The 15,078-nt window shown below is 38.1% G+C and overlaps 1 protein-coding gene across 11 annotated transcripts in view; it reads right to left on the reverse strand.

The window, feature by feature from the left end:
- Positions 1-15,078, reverse strand: part of USP24 (ubiquitin specific peptidase 24) — a 130,659-nt gene that overhangs the window by 81,085 nt on the left and 34,496 nt on the right. For 10 of the 11 annotated variants that reach the window (XR_004974275.1, XR_004974276.1, XR_004974277.1 and 7 more), the window contains exons 4-10: positions 12,497-12,640; positions 11,731-11,853; positions 10,719-10,754; positions 10,341-10,406; positions 6,728-6,793; positions 1,400-1,474; positions 672-830 (exon numbers count right to left, since the gene is read on the reverse strand). Coding sequence is in view for 7 of the 11 variants with exons in the window: in XM_036351661.1 (XP_036207554.1) it covers positions 672-830; positions 1,400-1,474; positions 6,728-6,793; positions 10,341-10,406; positions 10,719-10,754; positions 11,731-11,853; positions 12,497-12,640 (669 nt within the window). In the remaining 4 variants the exon portion in view is untranslated. The remainder of the gene's footprint in view (positions 1-671; positions 831-1,399; positions 1,475-6,727; positions 6,794-10,340; positions 10,407-10,718; positions 10,755-11,730; positions 11,854-12,496; positions 12,641-15,078) is intronic. The other variant, XM_036351665.1, reaches the window with a different exon arrangement.

Below are 15,078 nucleotides of genomic sequence, written 5' to 3' on the forward strand. Positions count from 1 at the left end.
AGGCTAAAAAATAAATCTCAAACTGTGTATGTCAAGAAATTATGTTCTAGGAAATATCACGAAAGCATCAAATATTTCAAACATTTCAGAGAACAAATTTTTAATATAATCTAAAAAAGTCACGTTATTAACATAATTAGAGGCCTGTGCCCTCTCGCAATCTGGGACCCCTTGGGGGATGTCAGACTGCTGGTTTCAGCCCGATCCCTGCAGGCCAGGCTGAGGGACCCCACCAGTGCATGAATCTGTGCACTGGGCCAGTTTCAACCTGATCTCTGCAGGCCACGCCAAGGTACCCTACCAGTGCATGGATGCACCGAGCCTCTAGTATGCATGTAAGATCTTTGGTTAATCTCTTCTCACCCTCCCCCTTCCCTCTGAGATTCATCAGTCTGTTCCATGTTTCCATGCCTGTGCCTTAAGTGTCTGCCCCCTGGTGGTCAGTGCACCTCATAGCTACTGGTCAAATGGTCGAACAGTCCGCTGGTCGCTTAGGCTTTTATATACATAGATTATAAACATACACACCATTTCACATATAATCACATCCCTTTTTTGTATGATTACAAGAAATTGTTCATTTCCCAACATTTTTATATAATAACCATAAGTTTTGGCAGAACTTAAAGTGTCTGTGCTTTAAGTCTTCTAGAAACAAATGAAAAACTTACTTCTTTGAGGGAATTCATTTTAGCGCTAAAGTGGGGTGATTTCAGCATGCGCAGTAGGATGTCTAATCGAAGGTCGTCCACTACAGTCACCAGTTCTGGTTGGAAGCGCATGCAAAGTAACTTGATGGCAGACAAGAGCTCGGGGATACTAACCAATCTCTTTTATGAAAAACACATACACACACACAAAAACAAAAAAGGAAACATGAAAACATTTTTATCCCAATTCTTACACACACAGGAAATACAGGACATTTTCAATAACAATGGTCTGTGCTATCTGATACTCCACAGGGTCAATCAGCTGCATTTTGCTTCTCAACATGGGTGAGCAATGGAAAGGAAAGGATCCTGTGAGAAATTCAAGGCAGACAAATAAATCATGTTGTTGCATGTTTAACTGCTTTAAGCAAATTTGGATAAACTTTTAGTACTGAATTATTTTAAAGCTTCTTCACTGCTATACAAATTACATTAAAATCAACATGTTAGTAAAATTCTGAATGTCGTCACTGAGAACCCTATATTTATTCTATTGACTGAGATAGCACCAACCATTTATGCTTCAGAAGCAGAATTTTTCAATTAGAAAATGTATAATTAATTTGATATGAGTTGTACAGAACCAGAATCCAAAGAACAATGGAGTGTGAACTGAGCCCCAAGTCCTGGCTCTGCTTCCATGGACCAATAGGCACTGGGGCCTGTCTGCTGGAGACAGCACTTACCTTGTCTTTGAGGTCCTTTTCCTCCACACTCCGCACATCCTGGATTGTAGTAAGGATGACCGGGTCTAGCATAGGCTACAGAAAAAAAGTACTACCTTAATAAAAAGTTCTGAATCTGTCCTAAATTTAGAGAGGAGATACTTCTTCATTCACCTTCCACAAAGGAGACAGTGCAATTCTAGTAGCAGAGCTAACACTACCTTGCTAATACCATTCCAAGAAAACCTTTAACTGCATTTATGCCTCAGCTTCTTTAATATCAGAGGGGGGAATCCCTGTAATTACGACCTTATAACAGTAACTTTAAAGAGCAACCAAAGACATATGGACTTTTAAAAATTAAGCACGAATATGTATTAATTTTGTAATAAAGTAAATATTTTGCATTTGATTTTAAAAAATGAAATAAGCACAGAGCACAAAATATATGCTATTATATGCACTACTTTTGCTTGCTGATATAAATGAGGCCCATAGATGAGACTCACACAACACATTACTCCAGGATGGTAGCATAATCAGACAACTAACTGTAAACAGTATGTGAGAAGTAGTCAAATACTAGCTAAATCTAAATGATCACTTCCATCTAAGTAAAATAATTTTTAAAACTTATCTGGTGATGAAAGATGAACAATATTTGGCTGTGAAAGCTAAGAAGACATTAGCAATGAGTTAAAATGACATCAGGCAATTAACCAAATAGAATTTCTTAATGTTGGTTGTACAGTGAGGACTGAGGGCTGTTAGGGTAAAGTCAAGGCACACTGTTCTTGTCAGCACGTGCCAGCCCTGCTTCTCACTGTAACTCTGTGAGATAAGCATGATTATCATCACCATTTTACAGATAAGGAAGTCAAGGTACAGATAAGGAAGTCAATTTTGTACATCAAAATCGCACAAGTAACAAATGGTAGAAACAACTATTAATTTATGGCAAGTAACATGGTATGACTATGGCATGAATTTAAGGTTGGGTAGTTTAATATAATAAAATAAAGATGAAGTTAAATATCCTTTGGTTGGAAAGTCATCTACTTTTTTACTCTTTTTCAAGTAATCCTATACTTGTATATAAAACCTGAAATTTCTAAAGAACTTAGTATTAACTAGCAGCTGGAATATTTATGCTGAATCTCTTTCCATGGAGCACTGCATGCATATAAAAATCCAATCCTGGCTTTGTTACTAAAAAGCCAATTATTAAATTATTAATTCTTGTTAAATTATTAAATATTCAAATCACTTTGCCTCTTTGTGTCTTAGTGTTTCAGTTACAAAACTAATGGTTACAGTTACATGCTTACTAAGTTGAAAGAACACTAGATGTTTATCAAGAGCTTAATATCCAGAATGAAAAAATCCTGTCATTCTATTTCATTTGAAAATCTTGCAGTATTACTTTGACATCTAAAGAAGACATCAACACTGATAATAGCAGAAATTTCCAGAACCTACTAAAAAAATCGTATCTCCCTTGTTAAAATGGCCCTAAGTAAATCATGTTTTAGAAAGAAGGAATTGTGGATAGAAAACATTGCTCCCAAAGGACACGGCACTTTTAAATTTACAGTGATTTTTAAAAATCTCTAACAGTTACCAGTTTCACATACTTATTTAAAAATAAAATAATAAATGGAGGTATTTCAGTGTGATATTTTATTCAGTAAAGCTTGTTAACTGAAATGGAAAGGAAATGAGAGTATAATAGGCCTTAAGCACTACAAAACTGAACACTCACAGCTTTGAGTATTCTATGATCTGTTGACTTACAACATGCAGAGACAGGAAATCAGACAAGATGTGCTATCAAGCTGTTATTCGGTAGTGAGAGATTCAGCTAGTAAGTTAGTCTAGTGGGTTGTTCAACATTGATCTAATTTAATACATAATGGTACTGAACCTTAAAAATCCTGTGAAGGGAGTGGGATTTATGCAGCCTTTTTACAGACAAGGAAATGAAGAAAAATATATGCTGTTATATATATAAACTAGAGGCCTGGTGCACAAAATTTGTGCACATGGAGGGGGCGGGTCCCTCAGCCCGAACTGCACCTTCTTGCACCTCCTCGAACCTCCATGGAGCAGGCCTGAGCCATCAGTCGGACATCCTTAGAGCTGCCGTGGAGGCGGGAGTGGCTTCCATCACCGCTGCTGCGCTAGCCAGCCATGAGCCCAGCTTCTGGCTGAGCAGCGCTCCCCCTGCGGGAGCGTACTGACCACCAGGGGACAGCTCCTGCATTGAGCATCTGCCCCATGGTGGTCAGTGTGTGTCATAACAACCCGTCGTTCTGCTATTCTGTCGACTTGCATATTAGCCTTTTGTTATATAGGATAATGTCATATTATGGACGAGGCCTCTAATTCAATTTTTTTTAGGTAAAGGGAGGGGAAGAATTTTCACTTGAGCCTGAAGCTAAAATTGCCCTTAGCTCAAAAATCTGCATACCACTGAGACACATCTTGATGAGGCTCATTCTGAACCCATACACTGTTCTATTATGTGTATAAGTATTGGGAGCTATCTTATCTCTTTAGTGAAAGGAACCTTTTGTTATGTTACAATGACTAACTTTATCTCATGAGTTGTGTTTTGGCTTCAAGCCTGCAAGTACTCATGCAGCAACTTCAGCGCTTCTGGTTCAATATTTACCTGGCATATCTTTTCTTTTATTTTCTCTAAATCTTTCTAGATTTTTATGTATTAGATAGGAATAGCCCATGGACACAAACAGTAGTCTGGCTAAGGCCTGGAAGGGGTGGGTGCAGGGTGGAGGAGATCAATGGGGGGAAAAAAACTAAAACAAAGGGACATCTGTAATACTTTCAACAATAAAGATACATTTTAAATAAAGAAAAATATCTTAGTTGAAAAGTTTTATGTGAAATAATATAATTGCTCTACACTGTACTTTATATTCTCAACTCCTCTCAAAGAGATATTAATTGACCCTATGTCACTTAATATTAATTGACCCCATGCTCAATGACTGCAGGACTGACTTCCACCACACCGACCCAGCACTGACTGCCATGGGGCTGCGATCAGACCCTGCTTTTTTCTCCCGGTCTATTCCAGGCCGAGGGTTCCGTCTCAGTGAAACCCGGGTCAGTCTTTGCATCGTGCAAGTGGAATCACTAAGGCCTATTTGAGAGTCGCCAAGGCTGGGAGCGTGATCTTGGAATAGTTAAAAACACGTTCATGAAGGGATGCTAAGGGTTCTCATCAAAAAGCCCACACGTGTCTGTGCTCCACCAACAGGGTTGCTTTAACACAGAAGCTTCCATCCGCAAGCCCACCGGCTCCAGGAGCAGGCGGGAGGTTGAAAGTGGCTGTGGGTAGAGGAGGCCGGGGCCAGGCAACTTGGCAGGTGTCATCAGCGGCTTGGCTGTCTGAGCCCCAAGCTCGGGGAGACAGGCTCTGACGTCACCACCGCGCAGAGGATTTGACAGCAGCGGCTTCAGAGCTTGTTGCTATTTTGTTTTATTTATATCTCCTTTTCTCTTTAAACCTCTAGGTTGCCTTTGTTGGAGAGAGGAGCAGCCTTTGCAGCCTCCTCGGTGGAGAGCAGGCCTTCGATCTGGGTTCACACGTAGCCAGACAGAATCGTTTAGAAACACGTGTGGGTCTTGCATTATTTGCTCTGTTACCGATAAAGAGGGTTTTAGATTCTGGCACGTAAATATGTTTCCTGCTTATCCACGATGGCAGGCCAAGCGCAGCCACAGTTCTTCACTCCTTTGCAGGCCTCCGTCCAAGGGCGGCGGTGCAGGCGCTTCACATAGGGAGGGGGACCGAGAGCAGGAGGGGCAGCCATGCTTTTCCCAGACCTGCTATCTCAGTCCCCATCTTCCTGCTCTGGGTCTGTAGGGTCTTCCTTTTGAGGCGGATTCAGGCGTCTGGGGGACATGTTTATCACACGCTGTTTTCCGTGTGGGTGGTCAACAGGGGGGTGTTCCTGAATCAGGCTTCCTTCGGCATTGCAGTGGGGGGGGAGGGGAGACAGCATGAAGGTGCAAACACAACTCATGGGGACTTCTCGCTGAGCATCTTCTGTATACCTTCCTTACACCTGGTGGGCGTCTTCCCTCAGAAAGGGCGCTCCCTGTGTCTTCGACCAGTAGGTGTGTGTGTGTGTGTGTGTGGGGGGGGGTGGGGGTGCGGATGAGGCTGGTTGGCTGCTGCAGGGCCCTCATAGCCAGTGTCAGCGGGTGGGGCAGAGTACCCGGGACCCTGGATTCCCTCTGGGGTTTGCAGAATCGCCCCCTCCCTTTGTTCTCCCATTCTTCGCAGAGGAGGCGGCTATTGGCAGACAGCAGGTCGGATGGATCCGCCATCAGACCTACCGCATGACTCCAGGGAGGTTTCCTGACCCCTCTGTGTCCCCCGCTCACCTGAAGCACCTAAAATAGTCAGGGTGCCCACTGCTCAGAGGCTCCTGTGAGCTCATGGAGGTAGGCCCTTGGTCATCGAGTTTTATTTTTTTACTACATTTCTTCCGTGTGCAGTGATCACACTTCATCTGGAGCAGGGTAGGCTCAAGTGACCTTGTGAAGCGTCTAGGGAGGGGAAGCAGCCGCAATGCCAGTGCCTGCAGCTCCGGACCACCCCACTTCGTTTTAAATGCAAACCCGCCTTGGACAGGACTTCAAAGTCTTTTTTCCTTCTGTCTGCTCACATTCAAGTGCTGGCAGTGCTGGTCCCTTGGTGCCTGGCCTGTCCTCTTCAGATTCAACCTGCAGGACTACTAAGGGAGCCAGTCCAAGGGATGGGAAGCAGCCTCAGTGCTGATTGTGATCACAGGCTGCAGGCAAGGCGGCACCTCCGATCACGATCACTGGCTGGGAGATGGGCAAAGGTGGCCCCGGTTCTCCGATCCAGGGCTGAGGGGGCAGGGCAAAGGCGGCCTCCAGGGCTCTTGCCTATTGCCTGGGTTTCCAATCACCGTTCTTCCGTCCTTCCCCTTTCGCCTCCTATCATTGTGCCTATATATGCAAATTAACCACCATCTTTCTTGGCAGTTAATTTGCATATCGCCCTGATTAGCCAATGGGAAGCGTAGTGAAGGTATGGTCAATTACCCTTTTTGTCTTTTATTAGATTAGATTACATTTATAAAATGATAAATTAAAAAGGAAAGTAATCTCAAATGTTAGAGGTCTCCTAGACCTTAAATTATTAATCATTTAAAATTTTTCTCCTGCTGATATTTCCACTAGAAGTTACTCTGAATTAGGTACAATTCTGGACAAACCTGATAAAAAGATAATTACTGTTTGTATGTCTTAGATCACTTTCTGAAGTAAATGTAAATGGCCCAATCTTACCTGAACCACTGAGGAATTGAGGTACTCTGCACACACCCCTAAGGGCTGCACCAATGCTGAGACTGCCTGAAAAAAGACAGTGAAGTTTAGAAATAAATGTAAGTGGGAGCTTTTCCTTCAACATTAAATAAATTCCTTTCGCTATGTCAGAGAAAATTTTAAATAGAAGTTTTATCAAGTCACAAATGAATAACTAGGCCAACTAAACTCTTGGGTAGAAAGAATTGATATAAATATGTCAATCCATTTAAATTATTATACAAAGTTAATGTAATTTAAATAACAGCATGCCAATAAAACTTTTTTGGAGGACTAGCTGAAATGATTCTGAAGTTCATGTTATACAATACTGAAAATTTTTATTTGAAAAAGGAGAAAAAGGGAGAACGGTTGGGGAAGGAGTGAAATGTGCCATTAACAAAAAAATATTTAAGGCTTCCATGAAGAACACTATAAAAGTATACTGAAATATATACAAGAAGGCTCAAATAAATGAGGAGATACTGTGTTCTTACATGAAAAGGATTAGTAGTACTATCTATAAATTTAACACAATCTCAATGGGATTTTCTGCAGGAGAACCTACCATTTTGATTATATTCAGAAGAATAAAAATATGAGAATGATAAATAAAACTGTAAAGTATAAAGTGAAATGAGTGTTTTTATAACCCTAAGATGGGAAGAACATTCCCCAAGCAAGTTATGAAACTTTTAAGCCATTAAGAAAAATAATGACTACATAAAATTTTGAAGCTTCTATGTAGCCAGCAATAAAAATGAAAAGAGAAGCAAAAGACCGAAAGAAAAATAATCTACAAACACACAAAATAAACATGGCTTGGATAAGCTTACTATAAAAAGAATTCCTGAAATTTATCAAAACAAAAAACCAAAAGAGACCTACATAACTGGGTCAAGTTAAAGAAGAAATAGAAACAGCCAATAATTGTATGATGAAATGCTCAAATTCACAGAAAATTGGAATATTACAAATTAAATAAAATATCATTTCCTATCCATCATATTGAAAAATTAAAGATTGAAAATAATCAGCACTAATAAAAGGATTAGGAAATGACTTTGTGAGGAAGAGATTTAGCACTAGCAATTATAATTTTAAGATGTATGTAAGTCTCTAACCCAGAAATCCCGTTTTCAAGAAACCTATCCTTCAAAAATGGTTGCATATACAAATAAAGACAAATTTACATGGAACACTCTCCACAATAGCAAAAACTTAGAAATAATCCAATGCTCATTAATAGATGACTGCATCATGGTACAACTTCTGTAGGAATACAGTGGAGCCATTAAAAACACTGACAGTACTAACCTGGAAAGATGTCCATGATATAATGTTAAATGAAAAAATGCTACTAGGCATAGCTTGATTATAATTTAGTCTTAAAGAGAGAAAGAACAAGTAGAGATGTATTTTATGTAAATTTAGAAAAAACTCAGAAAGGCTAAGCCTAAAATGGTAACCATTTTCTAGGAGGTAGGTATATTTGTGTGGTGGGGACAGAGTGCAAGAAAGGCAAATTTCACTTCTTATTCTGAACAGATATTAATTTTAACTGATGGACTGTGAATGGTCTCCCTCCCCCAGTATTTTTCAAATTCAAAATATTTAATGTGAGTGTAAATGTTAATGTAAAATGAAACATTAAATTGTACTCCATTTATCATATGGCCTAAATTTATTCTGGGACATAGTCACCTTCTTAACTGGTCTGAAATCAGGCATTTATTGTGAAATTTTCATCATACTTTTTAAGAGTCTCAATTTTGGAATCTCTTTCTCCTTGGCCTGAATTTTACCATCCCTCAAAACAACCTAAACAATATAATTCTATATCAACTGCAACACACAACACAGTTGTTGTAAAAAATGGTCTGAACTGAGGAAAAAATCTTGGAAAAATCTTTAACCTCAAGACATTTGAAAATAATGACAATAAGCTCAGATCCCTATATATCTATCTTTAACCAATTTTCATCCAAGTAGTGTAGAAATTTTGGCTGCTCTGTATTTTTTTTTTAATCCTCACCCAAGACCATGCTTTTATTGATTTTAGGGAAAGAGAAAGGAGAAGGGAAGAAGAGAAACACTGGCTGCCTCCTGCACATGCCCCAACTGGGGATGGAACACACAACCTGGATATGTGTCCTGACCGGGAATCAAACCTGAGACCTTTCAGTGTACAGGACAAAGCTCCAACCAATTGAGCCATGCCAGCCAGGGCTGTGTTAACCTTTTTAAAAAAATGAAGTTAAATTTCTGATATCAGCTGAATAAAACCCTCTATCTTAGTAGGTTTGTTTTATTTTTGCTTTTTAAAATCACTACCTATTATGTTCCTGGTCAACAGTCATTTCTAACATACTTTATTCAATGGGGATAAAACAACAGCCCAACAACCTAGCTAATGCTCAGGGAAGGTGGAAGAGGCTTCCTGATCAGGGTCAGTGGAAGTACTTGTGATCTGGCAGACATCTGATCTTTAAGGACAAACAGTGCGTGGCAAGCAAGGGTCAGTCTATTACCAACCATAACATCAGTCTTTTTCCTTGACTGTTATGTCCCTCATGCAAAGATTAGTCATGGTCCCACAGAAATAACTGTTACTCTAACCACAATTTGCATCACTTAGGCATATAATTTTACATATAATTTTCTGCTCTGATCTATTTACAGTAGCTAGCACAGTGTCTTATACATGGAAAGTACGTAAGTGTTTGTTTGTTTTTTTAATCCTCATCTGAGGATATTTTTTCCATTGATTTTCAGAGAGAGTGGAAGGGAGGGGAGAGGAGGAGAGAGAGAAAGGAAAACATCGATGTGTGAGAGAGAGACATCAATTAGATGCCTCCCTCACAAACCCCTACAGGGGCTAGGGAACCCATAACCAAGGTATGTGCCCTTGACTAGGAATCGAATCTGTGACCCTCTAACCATTGAGCAAAACTGGCAAGGGCTACATAAGTTGTTTTTAATTGAATGACTAATTACCTAGAGAACAGAATAAAGTGCTCTCAGCTATGAACAGGTCAGCAGTCTGTGCAAAATTAAAGATTAAATTATTTCCCTAACCACAAGGTTAAATTTTTTTGAGAAAATGAAGTTGACATGAAAAGATAATGGTGTTGCACCTGAGGGATGATTCTCAGCTCCTTTTACAGCCCTCTGTTATCTATGCATTGCTGTAACACCAAAAAGCTTACTATACAACCTTAAAGTATTTTATTTGTGCCTGATTCTATGAAATAAATTGATTTAACTGAGGCATAAAATTGTTATGTACACAAAATACTTGCCACATATACCAATTGTCCTTAAATAATAAGAAAATTGCATGTAGCCATCACAAATTAAGAGAAAAATACCATATGTAAAGGGCAACTAATGAAATAACACCCTATATTGAAATTTGGTTGTTATGAATAAGAGTAAGCATTTCTATGGTTATCAAAACCATGGAAGCTGGCTCTGTAAAGACTATATTATACTGTAACATTAATTTCTGTGTCCAGGTCATGTCCCTTGGTTACATAACAACACAAATATAAAGTGAACTTCCACATCAGGCACAGGTAGGGGCTTAACTTACCCCAAGTTCTATATCTTCTGAACGGAGCTTAGCTTGAATTGCTGCAAATCCACCCAATTCTCCAAACTGGAAAGAAGGTACAAGTTCATTTTAAAATGCCACACATTAATATTTTAAGCAAGGAATTAAGGCTAATGTTCTACTCTATCAATGCACTCTATGCCCCTGTGACACACTCACTGCAGGAGATGTGCTGAGTCCTAAGGCTGGTGTCCACCTGGATAAACATCATGCATAAAAAAGAGGAAGGGACTATAAAACCTGTCTCCCTAGGAAAAAATTCTGATTATTCTCTCTAGTTGTCATCTACTTAATATACTAAATTCCAGGAAATTTTATTAGAACATGAAAAGTAAGTCATTAATAAAAGTTGTATACCTTGTTTACCAAATCCACAACCCATCCATGAGGTTCCTATGAGAAAAGAAAATAGAAATTGAGATGGCAATATAAAAAGTTCCGATGAACTCTTATATTTCTTTTATTCTAAAAAATACTGGATAAACATGTATTAAAATCTGAAAAATATTTTGAAAGGCTCTGACATAACTATATATAATTTTAGGAGTCTCTAAGTCTGTATTATAACTGTACCTATTGTTTGTTATAAGTAATTTTTTGTTTTTGTATTTCTTCCACTATGCTTTAAGTTATGAATCATGTTTTATTACTCCTTATATTAAGAAAAATGGCCTTTTAATTTATATCTCCAAAACATAGAATAACGTCAGACACAGTATATGGTCAATAAATGATTGAACATTTACTTCCGAACCTCTACTTCTGATAAAGAACCTCTATTCTGCTAAAGCAATGGACAGGTTTTTATCTACTAATTTGACTTCTTTCAACTGTTTCTTAACAACCAGTTGTCTGATCAAGGGATTGTTTAAATTATGTTCTCCTTGTGGATATAACGCTATTCACACATTGTAGGACTTGGAAGATATAAAGATACTGGTTCTGTACTTGAAAACAAAACTGTTAATGCTTATGGAGTTTAAAAGAAAATTATACATGAAACTACTAAATTATTTTTTCTAGGTATAATTAGTCAATTCAAATGATTTCAAATAAGGAACTGGGACAGCTATTAAACTGGGGTTCTGATAATTCAGTAAACAGGGAGGACACTGATGTTATGCAGTCATTTCTTATTTCACTCAACATCACTTCAAGTCCATAAAATTCTTCATGATGTTAGATAACATCTATGGAAAAATATAGAATATCTAAAAAAAAAGAAAGGTCAGCAATTTTGTGAGTCATACGGAATATTTGTCATTTTTCATAGACTGTTTTAACTCTTCTGTGTAAACTGTTACTTTTACAGTACAGAAACCTTTTTCAATACATTTCTCAATAAAAGATGAAACAAAATTATGTTTACCTTTTGGAAAGTAGATACAGGTGAGATAGCAAACATATTTCCCTCTCCGAACACTTCTGCCCAATTCCTTTGAGACACTTTCATTCTGTTTTTAAAATGGTATTCATTATCAGGATTGAAAGCCTAGATTCAAAGAGAACATAGAAACATTATTATTATTTATTTCTATAGCAACACATATTAGCATTAGAAAAGATAAAAATACAGCCTTGGGCTCCTTTATTAACGGAATCTTACAAGTATCCTCACAAAGCATACTCTTTAGCTGATGTCCTGTTCAACATCTGCTGTGAGGGAAGAGAAGGAGGTAACAGGCTGATTCAAGCAAGGGGATATCAATGTTCAAGATATCCTAGGGCTGCCACAGGCAGAGCTGAGCAGAAAGGCAGTGAAGACAGAAGTTAGGAGGGTAAACAAGAGCATTGCTTCTTCATGCACTACTATTGCTGGTCAGGGAAAAAGGCCAGAAAGCAAACTACACGAACACCCTATGTGAAAGTATTTATGCCGTAAATAACCAGGGAGACATAAGGAAAGATATTTAATCATTCTAAGAACTGAAAAAAACTACTAAAATTAGAAAGGAATTTCTTTAAAAGTGAAAACAGAATGGTTGCTCTGCTTTCAAAATAAAAAGCAAGGATCCTAACAGCTAAGTTAATATCTTTAATGATGATATAGTCACTCATTAAGTACAAGTCATTGGATAGTAGGTATGTTAAACAAAATATAAAACAAAGCACTTCATATTTTGGAGATACTATACCATTGTAAGCACACCCAGGAGACCAATGGGAATTGGATCTTGTTTTATTCTCTCTGCAACCAGTTCTATTAAGAGCATCAACATGTTGTAGATCCCTTCATGAATTTCAGTACCCCACTTGTGAACAGCACTTGATGTTAGGAGCTACAAAAACATGAAGGACACTTTAGAGTCTAATTTGAAAAGGAAAAAAGTCAACAGTTTATTAGTTCAGTCTCAAACAATCAAGAGATTATTAGCATAATGCGTTTTATGCAGATGATTTGTTTTAAAAGACCCATAGCTGTACCACAGTTTTTTAATCCACTCATCTGCTGGGAAGGCAGGGGAGGTTGGGGGGAAGAGGGAGAGATCAACCAAAGGACTTGTACACATGCATATAAGCATAACCAATGAATACAGACATCAGGGGGGTGAGGGGATGGGTGGGGAGGGGATAGGGACACATATGTAATACCTTAACCAATAAAGAAAATTAAAAAATAATAATAAACATTTTAAAAAAGACCCATAGCTGTAGTCCATCTACTCATTCATGTATTTCAGTCAACACTGAGTTTTGTTTTTGAACTTTAATGCCCTTACATCAGCGGTTCTCAACCTGTGGGTCGCGACCCCTTTGGCAGTCAAATGACCCTTTCACAGGGGTCTCCTAAGACCATCCTGCATATCAGATATTTACATTACGATTCATAACAGTAGCAACATTACACTTATGAAGTAGCAACGAAAATAATTTTATGATTGGGTCACAACATGAGGAACTGTATTTAAAGGGCCAGAAGGTTGAGAACCACTGCCTTATATTAAAGAAGTTAGTTAAAAAAAGTTTAATTTGCTCCTGTACTTTTCAACATTACTAGAAAAGGTTAAGTGGCTTAGAGCAAATAGATCAACTCCTGATACTGTGTTTTCTCGCTGTGTGGCCTTGGACAAATGTACCAAAGTTTTCAAAGGCTCAGTTAGTTCTCTCATCTCTAAAGAGGAAAGTTCCTACCAACTTTACACAGATGTTATGATTATCAAAGGATGTAACTAATGTGAAAGTATTTTACAAATTGTGAGGTATTATTATTAATTTAGCTTGGAGATAACCATTAACCAATATTCCTGGAGTCTAAGAAATGAATTTCATATTTCATGGATTCTAACGTACACATTCTTTTTACGATTGTTTATATCTCAGAAACAGGACTGCATCTTCCCACCTGCTGACCAGATTACAACAGGATTCTGAATGTGAAAAAATATTTAGAAATACCTTACCAGTTTATTTTGCTTGCATTTCTCTTTTTGGTTTGTATAAAAGTAATATTCAACTTTAAAAAATGTTTAAGTAAATCAAAATAGCTCTAAGTGATAAGGCACTGCAATATTGTTTATTTTGTAGCTCTTTTTCTTAAATATAAGCATAAAATATAAAACAATGGTGCATCTTATACTCAGCATCTTACATTTGTTAAAAAGAGGGAACAGGCACATAGATGAATCTAAAATCATCATTAATGAATTTCCCCAATCCTCAGTATTCTATTCCATGAGGGAGTCTAATTCAGAAACAATGGCTAGAAGAGGGAATGAGAACTCAAAGGATTTAGCTTATTAAAATAATGGTAAATTGATACAGTGATTTCATGTTTGCATAAGATTTCCCTTCAGAGAGAAAATACAATGCAATAAAAATTTAATCATGGCCACATTAAGAAGCTCTTAACAAAAGCAGCCTAAGAGAGCTCAAACTTCTTTAGCTGCAGAGGAAAAGAAAACCTCAGTTCCAGATTTTTGACATTCCAATTAGTTGCACTATTTGCTCAAATGAGCAATAATCATAAGACCGATTTTATATAAACCAAGGAGTGTTTTTTTGCTTGCCTATGTAGTCTTCTTATATTTAAAAGTTAAAGCAGCAGAGATTAACATTTGAGAAGCTTCACAGTGACAATAACAAAAAAAAGTAGGTGGATTAAGCACTATTCTCTCTGTTGCCATCTCACGTATTCAGTTTTTAATTGGAAAATGAAGTTCTGTCTTCCAGAAGAGATGGGGACAGGCAGGCCCTGGTGGGGAAGATGCATACCTGTGCACTATGGCTACACCTACATTTTCCCCATGCCTCAATATACTAGTAAAGAATCCAGGCTGGCCTGAAGGAGTAAGGTGAAGAAAACAGAAATGACAACCAAGCTCCTTTTGTGCATCTTATTCATACAGTGCTTATTAATTACTTATACCCTTCTAAAAAATTTGAGGCAGCTTATAAGAAAACCCTAGAGAAGTGGGTTAGAAGGAGAGTCATCATACCAGAAAACACAGCTAAGGAAACCAAGACCAATTATATAAAACACTCCGAGTTTCCCGGCAGCCAAGTCTAAAGGCACACAGAATTCTGTAGCTCTTCCGATTTAATAAAGGAAAGCATGCCTTAGTGATGGGAGGAGAATCTTTTTTAAAGTTCTAAACACTAAAGAAATTTAACAGGCATTTTTACATAAACAACCATGAACAATACAATGAAGGGTGCCCTTGTGCTCACAGTTTTACAGAGAAACCCCCAAACAACCCCCTGATCATTTGTTATACTA

Source organism: Myotis myotis, unplaced genomic scaffold (genome assembly GCF_014108235.1).
Source record: "Myotis myotis isolate mMyoMyo1 unplaced genomic scaffold, mMyoMyo1.p scaffold_m19_p_2, whole genome shotgun sequence".
Classification (NCBI taxonomy): Eukaryota; Metazoa; Chordata; class Mammalia; order Chiroptera; family Vespertilionidae; genus Myotis; species Myotis myotis.